This window comes from Myotis yumanensis, unplaced genomic scaffold, assembly GCF_028538775.1.
Source record: "Myotis yumanensis isolate MYYU_CA2020_CCGP unplaced genomic scaffold, mMyoYum1.0.hap1 SCAF_8, whole genome shotgun sequence".
NCBI classification, from domain to species: Eukaryota; Metazoa; Chordata; class Mammalia; order Chiroptera; family Vespertilionidae; genus Myotis; species Myotis yumanensis.
In genome coordinates, this window is record NW_027223759.1 from 3,299,335 (window position 1) to 3,326,515 (window position 27,181).

The 27,181-nt window shown below is 42.0% G+C and overlaps 1 protein-coding gene across 2 annotated transcripts in view; it reads left to right on the forward strand.

The window, feature by feature from the left end:
* Positions 1–26,892, forward strand: part of GLS (glutaminase) — a 62,605-nt gene extending 35,713 nt beyond the window's left edge. The window contains exons 10-18 of one of the 2 annotated variants that reach the window (XM_070421711.1): positions 964–1,030; positions 1,583–1,633; positions 4,498–4,674; positions 6,223–6,354; positions 7,312–7,404; positions 22,277–22,338; positions 23,337–23,413; positions 23,500–23,563; positions 26,541–26,892. In XM_070421711.1, coding sequence (XP_070277812.1) covers positions 964–1,030; positions 1,583–1,633; positions 4,498–4,674; positions 6,223–6,354; positions 7,312–7,404; positions 22,277–22,338; positions 23,337–23,413; positions 23,500–23,563; positions 26,541–26,697 — 880 coding nt within the window. In that variant the 3' untranslated portion in view covers positions 26,698–26,892. Of the gene's footprint in view, positions 1–963; positions 1,031–1,582; positions 1,634–4,497; positions 4,675–6,222; positions 6,355–7,311; positions 7,405–8,435; positions 11,016–22,276; positions 22,339–23,336; positions 23,414–23,499; positions 23,564–26,540 lie in introns of those variants that run through there. The other variant, XM_070421712.1, reaches the window with a different exon arrangement.
* Positions 26,893–27,181: the final 289 nt, after the last annotated feature.

Here is a 27,181-nt window from a genome sequence, read left to right on the forward strand (position 1 = left end):
CACCTCCTCCCAGCCTCTGTGCTTCCTTCTTTACTTTTCTAGTTGTAGGACTTCCATTCAGCCAGCTTTCCAGCAGTTCTGGGTGATGGTTCTGTAGTTTTGTTGTAATTTTGGTGTGGTTGTGGGAGGCAGTGAATACAGGCATTTGCCTACGCTGCCATCTTGGTTCTCTCCTCCTTTGTTAGTTTGATGTTTCTCTGCTCTTCTTCATAAATCCCATTTCCCAGATACGTCAGAATATTTGCTATTTTTCAATGAAATGCCGTATTTTATACCTTTACAACTTTGTTCGTGCTGCTGCGTGGGCTTCCACCTGAAATCTGTAAATCCAGTGAATGCTGTAAGGCCCATTTCATGTGTCCCAGCCTCAGTGCAATGTCCATGTATTTCCTTAGTTAGAATTGACTATTGTACTTTTGAGAGAGCTAGAAAATTGTGCATTTTTTAGTATATTTTAATGGTGGAATATTTGGAAATTAGCTTCTTTATTAAAAAAATAGGAGGATTAGAAAGGGCCTAGTTCCGTGGTCGGCAAACCAAGGCTCACAAGCCACATGTGGCTCTTTGGCCCCTTGAGTGTGGCTCTTCCACAAATACCATATGCGGGCGTGCATGTACAGTGCGATTGAAACTTCGTGGCCTATGCGCAGAAGTTGGTATTTTGTGGAAGAGCCACACTCAAGGGGTCAAAGAGCCACATGTGGCTCGCAAGCCAGGGTTTGCCGACCACTGGCCTAGTTTATTTTAACCTTTTTACAGCTGAGAAATTTAAGATGGAGAGAGGTGTCACTGAAATGACTTGCCTAAGGCCACATAGCTAGCAAGCCTATCGACAGAACTGGGACTGGGACCCAGCAGTCTTGACCATGAGGTCCGTGTTCTTTATACTGCACTTCCATATACAAATTAAGCTACAGAACATACTTTTACAGAAAATAAAGCAAATGTTATTTTTTCTTCTAGGTTTCAGTCTGAAAGAGAAAGTGGCGATCGAAATTTTGCAATAGGATATTACTTAAAAGAAAAAAAGGTTTTTAACTTTTGTTCTATTTCTAGTTATTCTTTTAGTTAATAAAATATACGAAGATACATGCTAAGAACTCAACAATCGATTTTAAACAATTACCTACTATTTAAGATTTAGAAGTTTTTGCAAAATAACCTTGCGTTATGCTATCAGAGTGTTCATGGTATTAAATTGATTTGTATCTGGCAGTTTTCAAATATTTGACTAGTTATGTTAATGCAAATTTTGTGTAAGGATTCACCCATTTACTCAAATAAATGCCTTACTATTGTTGATTACACTTGATTTTTTAAATTTTAAGTGGCTGGTCCAATAACTTGGCTTATGAATTATGAATCAGTTTATCTTTGTCATTTAAACTAGAATCTAGAAGTCTATATGTGATGTTATTTTGTTTTATTGTTCTTTGTGATTTCATGTTTATACCCTTTCTTAGGTTATGTGCTATTTTGTTCTCAATTAAAACATCAATGTACATTTTTCAAATTTAATCTTATATCTGCATTTTTCCCCCTGTGTTTCTATGTTTTTAATTGCCTTTCTATTTTTTTTCAGTGTTTTCCAGAAGGCACAGACATGGTTGGTATATTAGACTTCTATTTCCAGGTAATTTACTTTAAATATATGAATTGTGTATACAAATAAATGGGTGTATCATTTAGCACAATATAGATATCTCTGAAATCTTGGCTGTGAGCCAAGAGAAAATACATTTCCCACTGACATTTGAAACAATATACTCATGAAAGACACTCTCATGTGTATATCTCCTAAAAAGTCATGACCCGGGATGTAATGGAATATTTATTCCTGTAAACACGTTCTATTTAAGAAGTGTTAGGAACAATTGACAACTTCTTGTTATAAATGGACCTCTGTTTTCTTGGCTTTTCCATTTTGTTTGGAGGAGTTAACGACGGTTCATAATCAGTTGCATTTTCTCGGTTCGCTTCTGCAGTTACATAGTGGGTTTTCTTTTAAGGTAGAACAGCAAGCTCCACTCTCTTCAGACTCATCATCTGTTGTGGTATAGACTCAATTAAAGATAATATCCCTCCCCCCATACTTTCAGCTCATTCATTTTTATCACTTTAATGCCATTAGTGCCTCTGATGGGTCTGTAATGTGAAGCTACATAGTAACAAATTAATTTCTAGCTTGCCTGTCTTTATTTTTGAAGGTGCTTTTATTTTAACCTTTCAGTAATCTTAAAGAATTTATATTAGGGAAGTTGTTCTGAAGTAGATTTTGATAGAAGTCCAGATCAGTGTTTGTCACCTGCCCAATGCAAAGAACTGTAAATTGTAAATTAAAAAAAAATTTTTTTTGCGAAATCAAATAAATATTTGAATGTTAGGGGATGGTTAAAAGGAGGCACTTTGCTTTAGGCACACATGATTCCAGGCTAGAGCTGTCTTGTCATTGTAAAATCAAGATCTAACCTGGCCCCTTTTTAGCCATCTGACCTAATTTCAAACTGAGCCCCAGTTTCATTTTCTGTAGCATTTTTTAAAAATATGTTTTTATTGATTTTAGAAAGGGAGAGAGAGAGAGAAACATTGATGTGAGAGGGAAACATTTATCAGCTGCCTCCTGCACACTCCCACTGGGAATGGGTCCCAAAACCTGGGCATGTGCCCTGACCAGGAATTGCACTAGCAGCCTTCTGGGATGATGCTCAACCAACTGAGCCATGATGGCCAGGGCTGTAGAATATTTTTGACCTAACTTTCTGCATTGAAAATACCATGAGACTATTGGTGTGAAGTTTATTATTTAGTATCATATTTACTTTTATCCAGTAGCCCTTATTTTTCCCCCTAGCCCATATGAATTTCTTCTATATGTGTAAGTTCTTTTCCTTTGGTATACATATTTAACTTTGGCTATTACATGCTACTAAATCTGTGACGTTTCTACACTTCAGTGCAGAAACCAAGAGACAGCCACAGAAGTACTACTTTTTGTAGAAGGGCTGCATCTAATTAAACATTCATCAGGGTACCAGGAAAGTACTCTTAAATTAGGATTTGTCGTATTAGGAGTGTATTACCTTATGACACACAAAACTCCAGTTTAATACTAAGTATAAATTAAGAAGTGATTGTTAGAATTTAAATTTCATGTATTTTAGAAAGGTTTTCATGATTACATCAACCTTTGTCTTTGCTTTATGGGTCAGTATAGTAACTATGGATTCTGTAGTTTTGGGGGAATTGGGAAGAGGTTTTAATATAAATAGGCAAAAGTGAAAGTCAGTAAAAAAGTGGCTTCCATTCATTTTAGTTAATTAGTCTTTCTTTTTGCTGTCTTCAAACCCCTTTGCACCTCTTGAATGTAGATCTTGAGGTGTGAGTGAGAAAGTTTCTAAGTCCGAGAACTCAGTTTTTTTTCTTTCTCTTCTCCAGGCCCTATTTCTCCTCTACTTTTCACCCATTTTGTTTGCTGTTAATTAAAAATTAAATAGACCATATTTATTGTTTTAGTTTTATGGGTAAATTTGGGTTTGGTATAGTAAACCTTTTCCATTAGTTTGATTATATTTAACTGCAAACATTTTATTGTACATTGTAACTAGGCTTTGCTTTTCTACATTTAGCACCCAGGGTCAATAGTAAATAAATATTTGAATGTTAGGAGATGGTTAAAAGGAGACACTTTGCTTTAGGCACACATGTATCCGGGCTAGAGCTGCCTTAGATTTTTCTTCACTGAGTCCTTTGCATGTTGCCATATGGGGATGCTGAGCTTTGTTATAGGCGAATGTCAAGCAATTAGCATTTTTTCTGTAAAGTGGCAATTTCTCATGTAGATGTACCTGTTATACTGCTTTATCTAAAAAATATGTCATGTCTCCTTTTTTCCTATTGAGTTAATAATTATGTTGGTGTATCTTAGAGAAAGCATTAAATATTAAGCAGTTCTGAATATTACATGGAGCAATTACAAATACAGTGGGGCCTTGACTTACGAGTGTCCCGACTAACAGGTTTTTCGAGATACGAGTTGCGAGCTAAAATTCGGGTTACGAGCCAACTTCAGATACCCTACCGCTAGTTGGCGCAGCGAACGTCACAGTGAACGCCACAACATCAGCTCAGCATTCAATTCATTGTAATGGTGAAAATTTATTTGACGTACGAGTAATTTGAGTGACGAGCTCCGTCACAGAACGAATTAAACTTGTAAGTCAAGGCCCCACTGTACTAGTGCGTAGGGCCTGGCTCTTCCTAGCCTAGTTCTGCCATTAAAAGACTGAATAACTGGGAAAATCAGAATAAACCTTAAAGGGGCTAGAACTTTGTTCAAATTAAAATCTTTAGAATGTCAAGTTATATTAAAATGACCCCTTTGGGATCATTTCAGATCTGTATGAAAAGCCAGATAAAATAGATTATCTTAGAAATCAAATGCAATACTAAAAATAACGTGAGCCTAGATTTTCAGAATTCGTTTTTTGCTTCCTTTAGTTATGCTCCATTGAGGTAACGTGTGAATCGGCCAGTGTGATGGCTGCAACGCTGGCTAATGGCGGTTTCTGCCCCATTACTGGTGAAAGAGTACTGAGCCCAGAAGCCGTGCGAAACACGCTGAGTTTGATGCATTCCTGTGGCATGTATGACTTCTCAGGGCAGTTTGCTTTCCATGTAAGTTACTGTTTAATCTTAATTTTCTCTGTCAAGAAGCTAGTTTGGACTAGTTCTTTGAAAACTGCAGTTTGAACTTTGCTTCTCAAATTGTACATTAATTTTTGAGAGAGAGGCTTGTTTTCAAGGTTAATTTGTTACAGAATTGGTAAGGAATAGAGTTACTATTAAGCAGTCTATCAGATGTTCTTAAGAACCTGAAGTTTTATTTATAGAACCTCATCATTTCTTTTAAGGCATTCCAATATATAAGGTTAGTATAGACTACTTTTATTGTTTATGTTTAAGTTCAGAAGTAGTGCATAATTGTGATGTTTAACATTTTTTTGTTAAATCTACAGATATTTTAAAGGACATAAAGTATATTAAAGTTAAAACTTAAAAATATACTGCTTTAAGTTCTGTTGTGCATTTGCCACTTGTAAAATGTGTAGACTTTTTATTTCAGTCTGTTTATGTCAATAAGCAAATGCCCTAAAATGATTATTTTATTTTAAAACAGAAAAACAGACTTATTTAATGTTATGCATCACTCAACTTTAATACTTATCAATACATGACCAATTTTGTTTGATCTGTATGTATACCTGCTTCCTCCATCCTTGTCATAGTTCCGTCTGTAATTCGAAGTGATAGCAGCTCTTAAACCCACAGCATCTTTCTTACATAAAAAACAAAAAACCTTAATCCTTAAAATCATCAAAATATTTCATGACTATTCAGGTCATCTGGACTGTCTTATAAATTATTATTTTTCTCTTACAATTATGATTGGTTGTATCTCCCTCTATTTTTCTTCTTTAATCTATAGTCTTCCGCCCTGCCTTCTCTCTTTTTTCTTGTTGCTTTGGGTTGAAAAACTGGGTCATTTATCCTGTACAGTTTCTCACAATCTAGATTGGCTGATGCTCTCACTGTCCGTTGTATTCCTTGTGAATCGGTAGATCCCATTCAGGTGAATTTTTTGTTTAACTTAGTTTTATACAAGATTACTTGTAGCAAGAGGAACTCATTGTTTGAATGTTAGTAAGCCATTAATTTTGTCTTTTATCATAATTATTATCAAGTTTTGCATAATGTAAAGGTAAATGTCTTGAAGAGGATTAACTTGAATTACCATCTTATCTCTATTCCTCAAAATTTCTCTGACATTATACCACAGAGAATCTTTTAAGAAGATAGAAATTCTCATTATTTTTCTAGTCAAAATATTTGTTGAAAATCATTTTTATACTTAAGCAGTACATGTTTATTATAAAAACAATTTGAAAATGTAGGCACAAAGAATAAAATAAAAACATAAGCCCACAAATTAGAATATCTTTCAAATTTTTCTACATTTAAATACATCCCAACTGTTTTATATCTGTCTTTCTTTTACCATATTATAAGCATGTTGGTAAATGCCCACAACATTTTTAAAGTTGGAATTCTGTATAGAAATAAATACACCATGACTTTTAAGCCATTTATGTTATTGTTGGACATAATAACTTGTCTTATTTTAAAATGTTAACATAAATGTTCCTTTTTTCAAATTACTTTCAGGTTGGTCTTCCTGCAAAATCCGGAGTTGCTGGGGGCATTCTTTTAGTTGTCCCAAACGTCATGGGCATGATGTGCTGGTCACCCCCTCTGGACAAGATGGGCAACAGTGTGAAGGGAATTCACTTCTGTCACGTAAGCATGTGTTCTCAACGGAAATAATGATCATATAACTTGAGCCATCTTATGATTCTATTCTTTTTTTTTTTTTTATTCATTTTCATAGTTTATTGGTTGTTGGCACTCTACCTGCCTGTCTGTCAGTTACTAGGTAGCCATGGGAGCACTCATAGAGGGCTCTCCTAGAACCATCTTCACAGAAAATTAATTTTCTTTGATGCTTGTATTTTACTATTTATGGTTGTAATTACTTTTTGGTTTCCAAAAGCTCAGCAAAACATACCAACTTGGAGAAGTAATTTGAAACCCAATATAAATTAAGATTATTATAGTGTATTATATCATCTTTAATCTTGCATGGTTGAATAACTTTATCCATAAAAGTATTTTTTTTTTGAGGAGACAGGCATTGCAATTTAAAATTATTACACTTCTTGACTATGTTGTGACCCAACTCTTGCTAATATTTTAGCTTCCAGCTTATTTACAGTTATTACTTCCCAGGGTCTTCATTTTTTCTCCAGATTTTATTAATTAAAACTGATTTATCTTCAGTTTCTTATTTTCTATAAAAATTAGAGAATGATACTAGATTGCTTGCAGATTATAACAGACTGTAATCAGAATATGTATTTGTATTTTTGTGGTGTTTTATTTTATGGTTATTTGAAAGAATTCTTTCATATGGCCTGTTATTATAATGCTCACTTTATAGTAAATGAGAGTTAAACAAGTTGAGTTGCTGAGTCCTGTGATCATGCTAGTAAGCAGTGATCTCAAATTGTGTATCCATATCCTTTTCTTCCTATTTCAGTCCTCTTCTTGATGGATCGTGTTGCTTTAGTAACATGCAGAAATGCTTTGTAGGAGATCGTAGTTAAATTGGGCTGCATTTGTATAATTTATTCATTTATGAAGATACAATAGTCAGTGAATAGCTAATTTCTCATACCTGGCTCTGTTTATTTACAGGATCTTGTTTCTCTGTGTAATTTCCATAACTATGATAATTTGAGACACTTTGCAAAAAAACTTGATCCTCGAAGAGAAGGTGGCGATCAAAGGGTAAGCTAAATTCTTATTTAGATTGTTATGCAATATTTTTTTAAGAGAGAGAAAATGACTCACCAGTTTAAATAAAATTTAGTGTAATTGGTAATGGCCTCATATCTACACTGATCACAGATGAGTGTAAAACAAACTGTTGACATTTTTATCCTGGGCCAGTACTTCATAGATATTAAGTATTGATGTTTTACTTAAATTGAAACTGGTTAGCCTAACAGCAGGGTTTCCTCTCTTCCCATTTTTTGCTATTTTAAGCAATATTTTAAAGAATTGATTCTGCCAAGACACGTTAGAAAGCGCTACATGCTGTAAGAAGAAAGCCTGTTTTTACTCTTAATACTTGTCTAGAATTATATAATTTTGGAATGAAGTTTACTTTGACGTGGATGGATATGGAAAGGGATTATGGTATTACAGTATTAGTGAGACACCATACAAAACCTCATAAGTTTTATAACCCACTATTGAAATATTTTTCTACAAAAAGTGTTTAATGCAGTATCCCTGATACTCGTACTATTTTTTTTTATTAGTGTGCTTGGCTTCATATTACACATACACACACACTAGTTGTTTAGAGTTAGTATTAGGAATCAGGACTTAAATTTCAGGAACAAGATTTTTTTTGTTTTCATTGTTGTTCATTGAACTAAGGAACTTGTTTTGAGTTTTAATTAAATTCCTTTGCAACCGTATGGAAAATGTATGTAATAAAATTACCTAATTAGACTTGAAGCTTATATGAAGCACTTATAGGTAGAAAGAAAATCTTTTAATGCATAAACTAAGTAAGTTTTCATGTCATTAGTTGCAATCAAAGTCACTTATAATAACATATGAAAATTAGAGCCAACACAGTAAAAACTCCCATGAGAGTCAACATGAATAACAGGGAGCTAATATCAAATGGTGGTGGGTGAAAATGTGAGCAGATTTTAATAACATTCACTGAAAAATACCATTTTATAGCTCGGACCTTTCTTCACTCAAGTGCACTAATAAATTATGTATGTTGCTTGAACAACTAGCATTCCTTGGGACCATTGGACTGTGAAAGTCTCCAACAAGAACTTGCTTTAAAAGAGACAGTGTGGAAAAAAGTGTCACCTGAGTCAAATGAGGACATCTCTACAACTGTAGTTTATAGAATGGAGAGTCTGGGCGAGAAAAGCTAAAGCAGTGGGCGCTAGTTTCAGAGTGTTCACTTACCTTTCACACATCTTTAGTGTTTTTGCATAATATAAATATTTATATGAGTTTTTTGTGTTCGCAACCTTTGCTGCTGGAGCCATAAAACTTTTTCTCCTTTTAGTCTTTGTGTTAAGGTAGATTTGTCAGTTTTTAAAACGTATTTATAAGTAAGTAAAGCAAATTTGCTTTATTTTAAAAAACGCTAAAAGGATTTAAAATTTTTCCTGGTGTAATTAAAAATTGAATTATGGAGTCAGGTAACCCCATTTAAAATAGTAATAGAAATTTGTAATTTTTTGGTTTTAAAACCCACACATTGAACTTAACAGTTTCATTACATTCTGTTTCTTCTTTTCCAGTTTTAAAATTGACATGTCTTTAGTGGCAATAAAAAGTATTTCTAAGCTAAAAAGAAAACTTAAAAAGGTAAAATAATGAGTCCCAAATTATTTAATATAGCAGATTATAAAATTAGCTTATGTTTACATGTCATGCCATTTTTAATGATAGATTGGCTTTAAATTTTAAAAAATTCATTTAAAATTTTACCGAACACTTTATAAGTGGTGTCTTTGCCTTTTTACTTTGCAACTCCTATGTTCTGTCAGAATTGCCATGTACAGGAGTGTCTTATGTTACTAAAACATTCCAGCCAAAGAATTTCAGGTACAAGATAGTGACATGTTCTCTGCTAAGAAGCTATGGTCACCAGAGGAGCAGAGTGTCTTCAAGTGAAATGTTTACCTGAACAGTTTTATTTTCTATTATACACGTAGCCTTTTCTGTTATATTTAAATAAAATGGGTGAATCTTGGTTTTAGCTGTTAGTAATTTTATTCCAATGGTTTTACAAGTGCTAATGAATCTTTTATGACAAATTATAACATCTCATAAAGTTTGTTCTATTGGAACTCTTTTAGAGTACTTAGGAAATTAATTGAGTCTGAAGGTAGTGAGTGTTCTACTAAAATACCTATTAGACATGAATCCTTTGGTTATAAAAATGGAATATTGAGAATCAAAACTTGTTTTTAAGAGAAGAACTATACGTTCTACACAATCTGATTTCAAAGAATTAAAAGTATTTAAAGTCCGTCTTGGCAAAGTGCTTATAAAATTCTGTAGGACCTATTCACTCTTCCTCCTTCCTCCATGCATCGCTATTCTCAGCTCCCAGGTGCTTTTTGTTAATTCATTTTTAAACTTGTAGATTTTGGAGGTGCAGGGGTGGGATCTAGAAAGAGAACTTGATAGTTTCTTGTGTCATGGCATATTTGTGGTAGGTAAAGTCTAATAAAAGTAAATACAGGATAGCGAGAAATATTTCACTGGGTCATTTAGATACCAATGCAAATATAGATGTAAAAATTCCTGATCATATGATTTCTTGAGTTTGGGAACCATGATATTAGGAAAAGATGTTTCCTCCCAAAGGTGTTGTTCAGAAGCCTTTTGGTCTAACATAAGTATTAAAACTTTTCTATTTAAATAATTATATGTTATGTAAGGTTTTAGAGGATTTTACCAAGGACTTTATGGTTATTTGAATGTTCCTCTAATGTACAGATGTATATTCTAACTGGATGCTTCTGGTGTGGCCGTCCACAGGAGAGTAGTGTGTGTGGAGGCCTCACCTCTGCTAGACCCTGGGACAGTATACGTCCAGAGCCATTTGTGGTTTGGGGAACTGAATGCCTTAATAGACAGTTTGCAAAAAAGGCGTTATTTCCCCCCGCCCCCTCGTGTCCTAAATTCTTACATTTTACTACTTTATTTTGTAGGTTAGTTTTACTTTATAAATGAAAGTTTAATGTTTCATATTGTATTAATATTTGTATAGATTTCAAAATTGTTAATCTGTGGCACCTTTTTATGTTGGTAAGGCTAATTGCACACTTACCAGCGGAGTAGGGCGCTGTAAGCTACTGTATTTATAGCCTCTGGTTAAGGAGGGGCATCCAGAGATGTGTAGAAGGCACAGAAGGAAGACAGGGAGGGATTGTGAATAGGCCCTCCAACTTTACTTTGCAAAAAAGGGGGAAAACTTTGCCAGATTTAACGACATTATTTTAATCCCTTCAGTGTTTTTAACACCTTTTCAAATACAGTTCTTGAAAAGTACCTAGTATTGTTGGATTTAATGTTTCATGCCATTACTGATTCTTGATATTCAAGCACTTAGAAGTCAACGTATTTGTTTTTCTTTTCATTCATCATTAACATTTCATTTGAAATGTATATCCTTCTTGAAATACTTTATTTTTAGCATAAATGTTGTGCATTTTAATCTTCATGTTTGGATTGAAACATTTGTGTTATTTAGCTTTCTTTCATTTGCTTTGTATATTTAATAATGTATCTTTTATTTTCTAGTATGCCTACTTTTTGTATTGTACAATAAATTTATTTTAAGCTGATTTTATTGGTTTTTTTTTAATGACAGCAACTCCAGCATTTATATATAACAAATATTTAGAATTTTAACTTTAAAAAATTATCCTTTATGAAGATACTATTAAAATGCTTTATATTCTTAATTATTTCTGAGGCTGCTGTGAAGAAAAAATTAGAAATACTCCTAAGGGATTCTTCCTTATTTCCTTTCTTTTCTTTTTTTATAATGCAGTGTAGCATTAGTAGGGGTTTTTCCTATTAGTTGTACTAAGAGTATTTGAATAAAGATTTTTTCCCTAGTTCTTGGTTTTGTTTTGTTTTTTTTGTTGTTTTTGATTTTTATTTGACAGCCTAAAAAAAACAAAACACTACCCTATTTTTTGCAGGTCTTTCTGGTATCTGAGGAGGAATATCACTGTTGTTATTGAATATATAATCTGCTATCTAGAGTTAAAAAAAATTGCTAAATAAAATGAAGATAATCTCAGTAGAACTTATATTGTGAAATAACTATAAATATAGAAATTTACCTCAGCTATTTCAAGGAATTCAGTTTTTAGAAGGAACTTAGTATATTTCCATAGCACAGTTAAAATTATAACAAGTTTCCGTGCATTGTGCATCAAATACAGCACTTAAAATTTTCCTGTTTGATGAAATTTGCCATTCATGTAACAGCTTATGATCACTTGTTCTAAAAGATCCCTTGTTTTTTGTTGGTGTGTTTAACTCATTTGATGCACAGGAAAAGGTAACCCAAAGAGCTTAATTGTCTTGGCTCACAATGTAGCGTCTCATAGGCGTGTATGTATGTGGAAAGAATCACTGGTATAGACTGATACGTCAGTCTCTATCATGATAATCTGTATATGATGTATGTGTTATACGTGCAAGTGTTTATGTGTCTGTCTGTATCAACGTCTGTCTTGCCAGCCATCTCTCCACATTCTGAAAACCAGCAGCAGTTCTTTCCACATAGTTTATTATGCATAAATGACTCATTGAGCTATTCCCATTCCAAGTTTTGTCATAAAAGAAGCTTTAATATTTTTGTTGCCCCAGAATTTATTTATTTTCAGTGTAACGTGAAGGATACGTGGTTTCTGCTGTTCCCATGCACTGCCACGCTATCGGGGTGAGAGAGCCACCCGTATTGGGCAAGTCCACAGCAGGGAGCAGGGCCATCAGCATGCAGCGGAAGTGACTGCCAGTCTCCAGCGCTTGTTAAATAGGAAGGTTGCTTTCAACCTAAACAGTGCACTGCTCAGTTTCAGCAGGTACTTTATGCAATAGTTGATTCTAAAAGTTATGCACTATTTTTAGTTTTAAGAATCTGCTTTACTGTTCATTTGTAAAAATTTTGGTTTTTCTCCTAGAAAATGCTAGAATGCTTTTTTTTCAACAAAGTAATGCAATTTCTGCTCAGTCTCTTCTTTGCCATTTTATATTAAATGTAATACTTATATTGAATAATAAAAACCAAAACCAGATCTTGGAGATGCAACTTGCTCTGATGCATCATGGCACATCCCTCAGATTTTCACTTAGATTGCTCAGAATAAACTTGACCTGATGACCATTTTCTGTCATGGCAAAATAGAATATTTGTTTATTTCTAAAATATAGTTCAGTCTTTCTAGATCTTTGATCATCTTCTGTTTACCATAATCTTAGAGTTTATTAGAATCACATTGGGCTTGAAAATAATCTTAAATGTTATCTGTTATAAACTCCCACTCCATCCAACCCCCTTTCCCAGGTTTCTCACACCTTCCTTTCTCAGTTAACGTCTTTGTAATTTTTTATGAGTCAGTCTGTTTTATGTTTTGTCGGAACAGCCTTCTGCTTGTGGGTTCATTTTTCATGAGGAGTGTGGTCGGCAGTATTTAGGATGACGAGACGTTATTTGGCAGACTGACTCCCATCCGTGTTCCCTTGGACTGCTTGTGTTTTTCTAGTGAGCAGTCGTCTACCACAGTTTATAAAGACGGGTCACGTGAGAAGTGAATGTTACAATTATACAGAAGCTCTAAAAATAAACATTACCCTGGAACCTTTGAAAGAAAGTGAGTGTAGCAGAAATGTGACTCTAAAAATAAATGTGCACCATTGGCTTTTAACACAAACTCCTTGGGAGCTAGGCTAAATGTGTAAGTAAAAAGATTTTAAACAAGCAAAAGGCTGTTAAAGTTCTAGACAAATGTTTTCTTTAAAAAACGTTTTTTTCCTTTTTCTTTACAAGTTAGCTCTTCCAGCATATACTATGCAAAATATATAGCTACTTCCCTCGTTTTTACTTGAGATATTTGGATCTCCTAGTGTCTTCAGAGCAGGGCCCTGGTTTTTCTGTTTATTACTCCACTGTGTTAATTGTCCTCAGTACCAATCTATCTCATAATTCTGGGCTTTTTATTTTTTACTTGTGAAGGGAATGTATATTGCTTTTGTTACAGTGCACTAATTTTTTAAAAAACCTTTGTTGACTTAAATGCTAAAATTCAAATATTGTTACTCCAAAAAAAAGTGCTGCTCCTTAATTCTCAATTTAACCTGGTGTGGGAGCTCTTCTCCCCACAGGTTCATGCCGGGGAGTCTGAGCACGCAGGAGCCTGGCTCTGAGCCGGTGAAGCGCTCTTGACTTCACATTAAGCCCTATTCCCATTAGAATGATGTGGGAGTAGTAGCACCAGTGATGCAAGTGTAACTGCTCAGATTTGGGCCATTCCATTGTGAAATCCAAATTAAAATCATAATTTTTTAGCCTCTTATTAGACTTTTTATGTTAGAATTAATAGTTTTCATTATTCTGCGTGTGTTTCGCAAATTATCACTAAGGGACACTTACAGATTGTTCTTTGAGAGGATAGCATAAAACTTAAGTCTTGACTTTCCTCCATTAAATGAGATTAATGATGTATGAAACCATGGTATTATTAATTAAACTCCATTCTAGATCTGTTGTTTTGTTCTTTCAGTCATTCAAAATTAAAAGTTCTAATTAGAAATCTTGAAATATATTTATTTCAAGTAGTCTTTTTCATCCTTTCCTATCATAATTCATTTTTGGCTGAAAATCAGGTATTTAAAAAAATTATATCCAAGTTGCTTATAAAATTGGGGTTTTCATTTTCAGATCTTCATATTGCTTATATATTTGTTACCAAACCTTCTATTATTACTGACATTTGCCATTCTAGTTTTATTTTCTTTCTTTTAAAAAAAAATATTTTTTTTATTGATTTTAGAGAGGAAGGGAGAGGGAGAGAGAAACATCTACGGTGAGAGGGAATCATTGATTGGCTGCCCCCTGCATGCTCCACACTGGGGATCAAGCCTGAAACCCGGGCATGTGTCCTGACTCGGAATTGAACCATGACCTCCTGGTTCATGGGTCGAAGCTCAACCACTGAGCCACACCGGCTGGGCTAGTTTTATTTTCTTTCAAAAGTGTCAATCCAGACTACTTGATTGGTCTTTGAGACGGGAGTCTGCCATTCTCCCAGGTTGTGTGACTGACTCCTGAATAAAACCTCTTTCCTTTCGCACCAAAAAATAAAAATAAAATCCAAACTTTTTTCAATATACTATGGCTTCCTGTTGATCATTTATTTTACACTCAACTTCAAATACATGCATCTGTGGGTTCAATTATATGCACAAGACTTATAATTGAAATAAATCACCTAAATCATTGCTTCTATTTTGAATTGAGATAAATGTCACATTTTCTGCACTATGAAACTTCATTAACATCTCCATGAAATACAGAAGTGATTTTGTTAAGATTCGGTGGTGACTAATACTATTTAACCCTCTTTAATCATGCCAATAAAATATTTCTTCCTTAATGCCTCACTTTTTTTTTTTTTTTTTTTACCTGAAAGACAAGCTTTAGAGAAAGACCGATTTTAAGGAGTGGAATACGAGCGTAACTTTCTATTTGCCTGTTTGTGGAGTGTCGCAGCGGTTACAACAGGGTTTAGAGCGCTTATGACCTCTTTTTCACCTAAAGGAAACAGGAGCACGGAAAGCCAAGAAATGAAAGTTTCAGAAACTTTAATTTTTATTTGGCCGCAGTTGTGCGATTCTGTTTCATGTCCACCGTGTGTCTCTGCCACAGAATCAGCCCTGTTGTCGCGGGCCCCTCCCCTGCCGGCTGTCCTGGAGAGGCCTGCCTGCTCACGGGGCCACTCACCGTGCTCGGCTCTGGCTGGGGGCTGATGCGCTGCGCTTGTCGTCTTGGCTTTGCAGTGATCCTTGTGCAGCAACCTGTGGGGCTTGGGTTCTATGTTCAGAATCTGGTATCTTTTGCAAAAGTTCTTCATAGGTTGGAGCTTGGTTTTATCGTTGTTTTGCATGTTGGGTTTAAATAGCACCAGTGAGTGCTGGGCGGTTGCACATAAGATCTGGATGGGTCACCCAATGTGAGTTACCAGAGACAGGAACTTCTGAGGTTCGTTTTTTAAAATGTCCTGATACCTGGTTTAGTGATTTACAGCTGTGATACCAGTTCTATGACTATTCCTTCTCCAGAGGTGGAGTGAGGATTGTCTTCAGGAAGATGTGCCGTTCTAATTCATTCTGACAGGACAGCAAACCATAAGAATCCCTTAAAAATCGGAATCACGGGTGGAAATGACCATGCATACCTAAATCGACTGATTTAAAGTGGAAAAGAACGTCCCGTCCATGACTTCTTTGTCAGCCTCTGTCGCAGGAGGCTTAGTGTGTAGACCGGAGCAGTGTGTACAGTGGGGAGTCCAAGAGCATGGCCCTAAGCCAGTGATGGCGAACCTATGACACACGAACTCATTGTTTTTGTTGATTTTTCTTTGTTAAATGGCATTTAAATATATAAAATAAATATCAAAAATATAAGTTTGTTTTACTATGGTTGCAAATATCAAAAAATTTCTATATGTGACACAGCACCAGAGTTAAGTTAGGGCTTTTCAAAATGCTGACACACCGAGCTCAAAAGGTTCGCCATCACTGCCCTAAGCCCAGGCAGTCTGGTTTGCTAACAAAATCCTACTTTTGTAGATTTTCACCCAATGACAATTTTAGTCACCTCTAGCAACAATGCATGCACAGTACACCATTCTCAGAAACAGTAACACCCAAATTTGAATGGCCTGGCTTTTAGGATCATTGGTAATAACTAGTACTTATTGTGGGTCAGCCATCAAGGCAAAGCATGCTTTGTTGGATTTTAAAATCTTCATAAAGTCTATGAAATAGGTACCCCCCAAACTGTCCTCACCCAGCCCCATGGCTGCCTCCAGAGCCAGGCAAGGGGTTCAGAGCACTTATCAGAAACTGCCTTTAACAAGAGGCTTTGGAATCTATTTTGGACCCAGCCTATGTAGAAAAATCCTGTTAGGGTTTTTCCTTGTAGAATCTGGTTCTGCTTAAAGAATTTTCCACTTACTGTAGATCACACCAACAAGTGAGTGTGTGTAATTCTGTGGTCTCCATCCTTGCTTCTCGGAATGAGAGTCCTGATAAGAATTACAAACGTTAGCGGTAGGTGTAAGTCTCGTGCGAAGGCCCTGGGAATCGTGCTGAGTGCGTGTGTTCTATAGCTCCCTCAACTGTCGCCTTGCTGTATTTGAAAGGTCTGAAAACCCTGTTCTCCAGCTGCTTCCTGTATTCTATTCAGGACTAGCAGTCACCATGGACCGTCTAGGACAGCACTGAGGGGCAGGGCACAGGAGCAGACGCTGTTCCTGGCCTGTTCTGTGGGGGGCATAGCACACCGTGGACTTCCCGATGCAGCTATGGAATAACATGATGGAACGTAGGCCCTGGACACCAGTGGGCGTGAGGGATTGCTCTCTAGAGTCAGAGCCGTCGGGAGGGGTGCTCGGATGCCGTGTGCATTTGTTGTGCTGGTGTTGAGGGCATCCAGAGGAGAGGGGCCTTTAAGTGAGACCAGGATTCTGCCTGTCATTAACCAAACTGTTTCCTGGCAGAAAGAGCCCCCCCTCTTTTCAAACCCCCCCCCCCCCCAAATACAAACTTGTTTGTATTACATTTTTCCAGACTCAATCTCGATTCCAGTGGCCCTGCTCCTGGTTTATTTATTTTTTAAGTAATACAGGCATTTGGTGACCAGTTAATGCCTGTAAATAAACGTGACATTCCATCATGACAGCGGGCGCCTCGTTCTCAGCGCTGATGTGCTAACCACGGAGTTTTACGCATCTGTAGGAGAGGAGGGGGCCAGGAAGATGGGGCGCGAGAGGCGGGCACTGTCGGTGGGGCACCGGCCTCAGGCCTGCGGGGAGGAGCAGCACGGTGTCCCCATTGGCTGCTGCTTCTAGAGGGGAGCACTGGCCCCACAAAGACATCGCTGTTTGCTCTCACACTCGGGTGCACTCAAGCCGTGGGCGTCTTTGGAGACTCTCCGCTGGCCTTGACTGAGGAACAGGAGCCTCTGAGATCAGTTGTTCACCTTCTGCCAGGCCCAGCACATGCCGTTCACCTTGGCCCCAAGCTCACATTTCACCCCACCTGCTCTGTTCCCTTCATTTTCTTCAGTAAAAACACGCCCTTGATTAGCAGCTCAGGAGGAAATGGGTGTCTCTGATTTTTCTATAAATTGTTTCTCTGTGGCCGTTTCTGGTTTCCCATCTCAAGTTGTAGCTTGGGATGGTATTGAAGTCCCAGCTCAGGTTTTCTTAGGAGTCTCAGCCCCGTAGACCCTGGATCCTGGTCTGAAGGCCAAGCCCGGCCTCGGACAGCTGCTGGGGCCCGCGCCCTGCCCTCCCAGCAGCGTCGCCCGGCTCAGGTGTTGAGCGTGCTGTCCTTCCCTGTCCGGCCTTTTATGATAGACCCAGGGATGACCATTCTTAAAGCACTGGGCTTATAAGGTCCAGGCAGAGCAGGTGTTTCATATTAGCCACTTGGTTGTCAATAAAATATAATCACTTTTTGTCAACATGGGTTGTCAGATTTCTTTGATATAATTGTGACTTAGTTTAAGAAAAGTTATTGGGAAATTCTGAAAATGGTATGCTTACGAGATTTATTACTTAGCTAATCAAGAGCAGAATAGAGTTTGGAGCTGACACTTCTAAGGTGGTATTTTATAAATGAAGTTTCTGCATTCCCATTCAGAGTACAATTGACTGACATTCCTCTGTTAAAACGACCGAGAACCTGCATTGGTGTAAAAATTCTGAACTGTGGTCATGAAATTGCCGAACTGTTATTCCCACAGAGGAATTTCTCTAATCCTTGATTATGTCTGTGTGGATTAACTTTGTCGAATATGAATAATAGTGTCTGAATGAATCACCAGAACTCGTAGGGACATGGCCTCACGCCGATCTTAGACCGTGGGGCCACGCAAGCACTCTAGTCCTGTGTTCCTCGCCCCGGGAGCAGGAAGTCGGCTCAGTAGGAAGGAAAGGGGAAACACCTGTGGTCACAGGCTTACAGTTACACCCGTGCCGCTCGCTGACAATAAACATGACCTTCGGCTGCGCTGCCCAGGCTCTCGGGTTCTGACCTGGCCTGGTGAACAGTGTCTGAGAGAGAAGGCTCTAAAGGGCCCCGTTGTAGTGAAGCTTTTTAACAAAAACGATCTGGAGAGGCGATGGTTTCTGTAACAGATGAGTATCTCTTCCCCCGGCAACAGATACGCCCGAGCTGGAAACAGGAGCCGCTCGTCTGCCTGGAAAAGGGCGGCTCTGCTGTCCCAGGCGCGCAGGGCAGCGACCTTGGGAACTGTGACCCTGTTGTCCTCTGTCATCCTGACTTATGATAAGCTCAGATAAGGCCGCTGGCTCAGGCTGGGGAGATCTGATAGGGGAAGGCGGCAGCGCTGGGAACTGCCGCAGCGGGAGAGCTGACAGCGTTTATAGGCGCTCGTGGCCCCTGCCCAAGTGCAGCTCTCTCCTATGGAGGGGCTCCCACAAGGGGAGAGGCACCCGGGAAGCTAAGAGCACTTCAGGCTGCAGACGCCCTGTCCTGGCACAGGAGTGAGTCATCAGAACAGGCTGGCCTGCTGGCAGCTGCTGTTAACCCATTGGTTGCCAGACCCTGGTCTTCCTGACAGGTGTTTTAAAACTCACCTAACCAGTGTGCACTGGGGAGTGCGGGGTGGGCAGAGCAATGGTTAGTGCACTCCCTCCTTTGCCCGTCGGCTTGGCACTGGGTGAGTCCTCTGTAGGGTCCCCCCACCCCTCCCCCATGTGGTTTGCGTGGGCCTTCGGGCAGAGGGCGTGCCCTGGCGTCGGGGATGTCCGTGGGGACTCACTGCTGTCCCCACTGCCAGGTCCCTGGTCCCGGCCGCCCACTCCTGGCGCGGAGGTTAGACCTTCGGAAAGAGGTGGCTGTGGCTCAGTTTCAGTGGCGCCGTGCTGTGCCCTCCTCCCTGTGTGTCTTCTGGCCAGGACTACACGCACCCCGTGCAGCCTTTCGTTTTCACGGGAAGAATCCCAAACCCCCATGTTACGTTTTAATGTGTGTGTTCTTTAAGACAAGCTAATGGTTTCCCCCGCCCCCCGGTTAGCCGCAGAGCCTTTTAAAGTGCGTTGTATTTTTCTGACATTCTCCTTTTACATTTATCTCCCTGAGCTGAAGCATGCTTATGAATAAAGTATTAGTACACTCTCAGTGACCTGATTATATTCCCAAATCAGCCTTTCATGGGCTTAATAAGGAATGTGCTCTTAGAACTTTGGAAATATTGAATAATTGGAGATACATGCTATATGTAATAAAATCTCTTCCAACGAGCTTGGTCTAAGTTCAGAAAGTGGAAAAAGGTGTAGGTGTGCATACAGTCACAAACAGGCCGAGGACTTACTGCCGATAAACGCTACGAAGAATGGGAACTGTGGGTTTAAGGTTAACATTCACGCTGTGCCCGTCGGAATTCCGGGGTGAGATGCATGTGTGGGCTGGTGCCCTCCATCAGAAGCACATGTAGGAGCAAGGAATGGCTTCTGATGTAGGAGCCTGGCCTAGGGCTCAGGGAGGGGCTGAGAATAGCATTGCAGTGAGAAATGGGGGGAGAAACTGTAATTTTAGGGAAGAATTAGCATGTACTGTGGCCTGGGAGGAGCAGATACACTCAGGGTTGTATTGGGAAGAGGGCATCTACTTGATGGCTCTAGCACCACATGGACAGTGTGGGTCGTGAATGCTGGGTGAGAGCCATGAGGAGGCGTGGCAGCCCGGGGGCTCCCCGAGTCTTGTGAGCCAGCTGGAGGGAATGGAGAGATTGGCCAGGAGCCTAGGTGCTCCCAGAGGGAGAGAAAGGGGCGCAGACAAGACAAGAACAAGGGCAGTGGTAGGACCGTGTTCTGCCGGGGGTGTGGGGCGTGCAGGAGGCAGCCCATCCATGATTCTCTCTCATCACTGATGTTTCTATCTCCCTCTCCCTTCCTCTCTGAAATCAATAAAAATATATTTTAAAAAATTTAAAAAATAAAAAGCTGCCTGTGGCAGCGGAATTGAACAGAGGAATACAGCCACGGGCCGCCTCACGAGGGGTACGGTCCGAAAAATGTGTCGCTGGGTGATTTCGTTGTGCAGACATCACAGAGCACCTGCGCACACCTAGAAGGCAGGCTTGCCTTCCGCCCCAGGCTCTGGGACACACCCCCTGGGCGGCAGCCCCTCTGACCCACACGTGGTGATGCGATGAGAGCCTGATGATAGCCGGAGGCTGTCGCTCCCCCAGGTGGATAGGGGAGCAGTCGAGAGGGGTGAGAAGTGGGTGCTGACCACACCGGAGGTGGAGCCTGTTTGTCGATGAGGCAGATGTGGGCTGTGAGGCACAGAGTCAGGGACGCCTCCAGGTCTGCGGGTGGGTTTTGTCCCTCAGAGAGAGCTCGTTCTGCCTCTGATGGAAGCAGGCCCTCTCGCACAGCCCCGCACCCCTCAGTGCAGCCAGGGCAGCAGCCTGGGCCGAAACTTGGCATTTGGCCTGCGCCACAGGGGAGCGGTGCCCTTCCATACAGGGGCGCCCCCCCCGCCCCCCCCAGAGGAGCTACGAGGTGGGGGTGGGGGTGGGGGTGGGGGTGGAAGTCGGAGACACCTGATAAACATCCTGGAGGCAGTGTCCAGCAGGCGGTCGGATGTGGGCTTTCGGAGCCCAGGTGGGGAGCCCTAGTATGGGACAGCCTGCGGGAGGTGTGCCATTTTTAAATAAAAAGATTAAATAAATAAATATAATTTTATTGTTTCAGAGAGGAAGGGAGAGGGAGAGATAGAAACATCCATGATGAAAACGAATCATGGATCAGCTGCCTCCTGCACGCCCCACATTGGGGATCATGCCTGCAACTCGGGCATGTGCCCTGGCCAGGAATCAAGCCCTGACCTCCTGGTTCATAGGTCAACGCCCAACCACTGAGCCACACTGGCCGGGCTCAGGTTAAAATCTTGGAAGAGTCCCCAGGGCTGTGGCTTTGTCTGTGGATAGCTGGATTACTTTCCACCCCTCGACTTAAGCTTCTCTCTTCCACCATTAAGTCCAACATCAGTTGCTGAAGTTGCAAAGTATAAGATAAAAGTGGGAATTTACAAAGTATTTACAAATAATGTACGTTCAGTAATTTAGTTTCTGAAAACCAGGGCTGGCTAAAGCCTTCATGAAGGCTGACGAAACCCAGAGGCCTTTGGGTTAAACCAGCCTTGTCCTTATCATAAGACAAGACGGTGGGTATTGTCAATAGCAGGGACCTACTGTTTGGGGAGGGTCCGCCACCTGAGAGCAATGTTGGGCTGAGCCGCTGGACTTGCGTATAAGACCGTCTTCCCGTGACACAGCCTCGGCCAGGGTCCAGGTGCCTCGTGCTGAGCGCTGCCTCTGAAGGTCTGAGAGGAGCCGGCGATGGCGATGGGGAGACGGTGACTGGGGCAGGGCCTCGGCACTGGTCGGGCATGCCTTCGTTTTCAATCATGTTGAGACGTGAATGCTGTGAGCACAGTCAGCTCAGTCCCGGACACGCAGGGAGAAGGGTCCTGAACACATTTCAGAGGCCCAGCCATGTGTTTCGCACGCAGGTTACAAGTGTGCATCCTTTTGCGCCAGGTGACATCATTCCATCCCTTCCCTCCCGCATCTAATCTTTAGTGTTGAATTTCCCCAGAATCCTCTAGTGAAACAGGAAAGTAACGCCCCCGTGCCTGCCTTAGGTGTGGACGTGCATGCAGTTGGGGTAACTGGGCGACCGGATGGAGCGTCCCCAGCTCTCGGGAACCCCCGGGTGCCCGTTCCATTCTGTGTCTTCCCTGTGAAGCCTGACTTTTCCTGTCTTCTCAGGTGAAGTCGGTGATAAACCTCTTGTTTGCGGCCTACACGGGAGACGTGTCTGCACTTCGGAGGTATGTTCCCGGGAGGGTTGGCGAGCGGCTCACAGATGTTCATGAAGCAGCTTCTGGGCACATGGCCATCTGAAGGCTAAACCTCACTTGCATGTCCCTCTCATATAAAGGACCCAAACTAATGTATATTAAATGCCCGCTCCCAGGGCGCTAGGCTTGCTGTGCAGTCTCCTCCCTTCCTGCCTCCAGCAAAGCCCAGGCCCCTCTTGTCCTAAGTGGTAGCGGTCCAAACGCCTTCTCCAGCCCCAGGCACCCTCCACCCCATCTCTGGCCGGAGGGGGAGGGAGGGGCAGTAAACAGGCCGCATGGCGCTGCGTATCTAACATCAGGCCTTTTGTGTAGAGCTGCAGCTCCAGTGTCATCAAGTCTGTGCTTAACTCCCGTCTGTAGAGTCTGTCAGTCCTTGTGTCAGTGCTGTACCGTGCACTTCAGAGTCACTAAGAGACTGGTCTTCATTGTTCTCACCACGAAAACAATGATGTGGGCTGACAGGTGTCCGCTAACCAGCACTTCGCTGGTATTTGTATTGCAATATATAAATGTATGCAGTCAACACATGTACACCTTAAACTTACATCAAGTTACATGTCAGTTACATCTCCATACACATGTGCTCTCCAGAGACACTTAAGAAAAATAAGGTGATTGGTTCTGGCACCCTGTGGCCTGTAACCTGTTGAATGGGAGTCTGGGGGAACACTGAGTGAAGTGCACACTTCGCATGGTGGTGTCGCTGTCCTTGAGTTTGAGTAACAGCGGAGTGACGCTCATCCTGTGTAGAGGGCGAACGCTCATCCCAGCGAGAGCAAAGCTGAGGAAGGGCGCGAGGTGGCCGTGGCCAGGACGCCGGTCCCAGCGGGACCGGGCCTCGAGCTCCGGGTGATGAGCCTGGTGGAGGGCCCTGCCTCCAGGACCTGAGCCTGAACCCAGGGTGTGATGCTGTGTGAGTGTAATATTTCGTAAACACACAATGAAGAGCTGTGCCTCCACGTTTTCAGATTCGCCCTGTCGGCCATGGACATGGAGCAGCGGGACTATGACTCCAGAACGGCCCTCCACGTGGCTGCCGCGGAGGGTAAGGACGTGGCCCCCGCGTCCACTTGTTTTTCAGACTTGGTCTCGACTCGGCACTCAACTCTGCCTGCTTTGTGTTGGATACAGGTCACGTTGAAGTGGTGAAGTTTTTGCTGGAAGCCTGCAAAGTCAACCCTTTCCCCAAGGACAGGTGAGCCCAACAGGCCTTCTCACACCGTGGCAGGTCGGGGTGGATCACGCAGGTCCAGGGTACGCTGGTTAAGGGTGGCGTGTTTAAACCCACCAGGTGTCTGTGGGAGGCGTGCTTGAACTTGGGGTGGTGCCTTCTAAAGGCAACACCAAACCGTGTCTGCTGGGGAGAGGGTCCTCTCTCCCCTATTCTATTTCTTACCCAAAGATGGTCTCTTGTCCAGCATTTTTCACGTCAGTGTGAGTGTGGTCAGCACACGTAGGAAGGAAACAACTGTTTGCCCTTGGAAAGAGGAAGTAGGAACTGTGTCCTCAGGGGTTTTCAACTACAAGGGGTAGCCGAGACATGGACAGGCGCGCACTTAGAAGGTGTATGAATGCTGCTGAATGGAGCCCCCAGCGAGCGTACGGGGTTTCTGAAATGCCCCATTGGGTCCGAGTCCCTCTCGGAGGCTTCGAGGACATGGGACTTCAATCTGTGCTCTGGGGAGACGAGGCTGGAAGGCCGGGAGAGACGGGCCTGGAACACAGTTCGCTCCTCTCCTCTCCCTCGGCCCACATGGCAAACTGCCACTCATCCTGCAGGAAACGTGTCCAGGGGACGGCCCAGGAGCGGTGCAGCACGTGTATCTGCTCGAGCTCTCCCCACGCACTCGCACGTCAGAACTGCACGTGTGCTTATGGCTCACACGGTAGAACTGCACGTGTGCTTATGGCTCACACGGTAGAACTGCACGTGTACTTATGGCTCACACGGTAGAACTGCACGTGTGCTTATGGCTCACACGGTAGAACTGCACGTGTGCTTATGGCTCACACGGTAGAACTGCACGTGCGCTTACGGACTTAGGTGCCCCAGTGTCTACAAGGGTTACGTCCTGTTGGATTGACCCCTTTATCATCATGTAGTGCCCGTCTATCTCTTCTCACAGCCTTTTAACCTTGTTGTTCAAGTGTAGTTTGTCTGATATGAGTATTTCTACCCCAGCGTTTTCTTCCCTTTGTATGGAATGTTTTTTCCATCCCTTTACTTTCAATCTGTATTTTTCACTGAGGTGGATCCCTTGTAGACAGCATACATCAGAGTCTTGTTATCCGTTTTGCTACCCTGTCTTCTGACCCAGGGGTCAGTGAGGAAGGAGAATAAAGGTTTAGAAGAATGGAAGGAGAGAAATACTCGGAGAGATTGGATATTAATGAGTGTGGATTGGATAACCGAGGACTGTATTAAGTTTGGAGCATGTTGGTTATTCTCTAGTTAAGGTTTTACTTTTTTAAATTAGAGGTTTGGCTCTTATTAGGTCAGCTTGCAAGAAATGCAGGAAAGTTATGGAGTCCGTGTCTGAAAATTGTGAGCAACTTTGTCAATGTGGTAACACATTGGTTCCCTAAGGCCATACCTTTATTAGCAGCATCCTAAAACCTCACGCTGGGACGACAACCCTCCCTTTTATCCCCAGACCTGACGCCCACGCGGCTCTTTCCTTAGCAAGAAACTGAACAGCGCTCCTCTCGCTCTATTTATAATCCCAACCACATTACTCACCACGTGTGGAGATACCTACTGTGCTTGCGTATTTAAGGATTGGGGTGTGTTGTGGTTTTTTTGTCCTAATTGGCCAGTAGGAACGTGGAAGTGAAGAACCCATCTGATAGCAAAGGTTAGCTAAGCAAATAACTTGGTAACTAGGTATTCAACTATTTGAGATTGTAAGTTAAACCAAGACAGTTCTTTCTTCTGTTTCATAGTCAGCATCACCTCCACTTGAAGAATAGGCTTGAGCAAATTTAGTGTATTCTGTAAAGTTGATATTTTGCATTATTTCATGGAAAAAGTTGTAAAAAAGGTAACTTGCAGTTAACATTCAATCCCCACCCCCCCAGAAAGACAGGGGACTGAAAACTGTCCTCACTTCCCATTTAAGGCCACCGACTCCCTAAATAAATGAAGGCCAGTAAAGAAGTAAAAGCAACTTAATTCAGCTGGGGACTTTTGCAGGAAAAAATACATGTAAAATGTTACTTACCTGATTTTAAAAATTAAGAACAGGTTACCAAACTTTATCCAGAAATATTTTTCAAGTGAACCTGTATATACAAAACCTTGTGGGTCCATATGGTGGCCTCCTCCAGAAGGTGAAAGGTTAAGGACAGAGATGGAGGAAACAGAAGGAAGGGAAGCCAGAAGGTGGCGAGTGGCATGAGCCCGAGCGCCTGGCGGCCAAGGACCAGCGACATGAGTGAGGAGGAAGGGGGGCTTCATCGTTTGAGGTGTTAGGGGGCCAGCGTCACCCTCTGTCCCTTCCTTGGGTTGTGTCACAGTCAGCCTCATTTCTTAAAAGGCTAGTGAGCTGGTTCACCACTGCTGGCTACTCTTCATGTCTTCTCATCGTCGGTCTTCCCCCGTCACCCTCAGAACACAACCCCAGCAACACGGCGGGCAGGCAGGGGTTGTGCTTCTGCCTGTGCGTGGCCCTGGGTCCCACCTTCACCAGAGATGAACACGCCCATTCCTCGGGGTCGATCTTGCTCCTACGATGTGTGCTTGTGCCCTGATGAGGTTGCGGTTATTTCCAGGCCCTTGAGATTCACTGTGATTCAAAGTAATAGGAACATAATTTTCCTAGCAAAGGCTGGGGCGTGGATGCTACAAACCTGCATTTTCTTTGGACTTTTTGTTGAGAGAGAGCTCCCTTGAGCTTTTCAGGGAGACCCAACTCGGGGGTCAGGAGCCCCCTGTGTCCATCAGCACCAGGACTTGCCCTCCGAGGCACCTACACACTGTCCTCCTCCTCCCCAGGCCTCCAGGCTGCCCCCCAGGCCACTTTTTGAACCACAAGCCCCTTCTGTTTATTCCTCCCACTGGTGGTTGCTGGTCGCATGGACCATGGCCCTTCCCTGTCCCGAGCCCGGAGGTGCAGGCTGCGCTCCGTCCCTCCGAGGCGCCTCACGCCCTGTCCTGTGTGCTGCCCGCCCAGGTGGAACAACACGCCCATGGACGAGGCGCTGCACTTCGGCCACCACGACGTGTTCAAGATCCTCCAGGAGTACCAGGGCCAGTACACGCCGCAGGGCGACGCCGACGACGGGAAGGAGAACCAGACGGTGCACAAGAACCTCGACGGCCTCTTGTAACGCCCGGAGCCCACGCAGTCACGTACCTGTGTCACGTGGACTTGATCATGGCACGTGTGTCTTTCTGCCTCTAGGTGTGTCTCCTGCTGCGTGGGTCAGCGCCGTGCGACCGGCAGTCTCTTCGCTGTACGCCCAGGACAAACCTGATCTCCTGGGGACAAAATAGAAATAAAACCACCTCCCTCCACAATGTGAGCACTGTTGACCTGGTGCACTGTAGAATCCGATGTAGAAGTAGTGCCAGTGCTGGCTTAGCGTGAGGTCCTCATGATTCTTGTGTTTCGTGGACTTTCAGTTTTACGCATCAATAGAAATTAAGTTGTTATATAAACAGCCTGTCCACAGGGGCGAGGCTGCCTTTAGAAGCAAAATAGTGTGATTTCCAGGGCTCCACATATAGACTTAGTCTGAGCGTTTGAACAACTGCGTGCACTTATGGTTGTGTGTTGAAGATTTCTCCCATCCCCCTAGCTTCATGATGTGA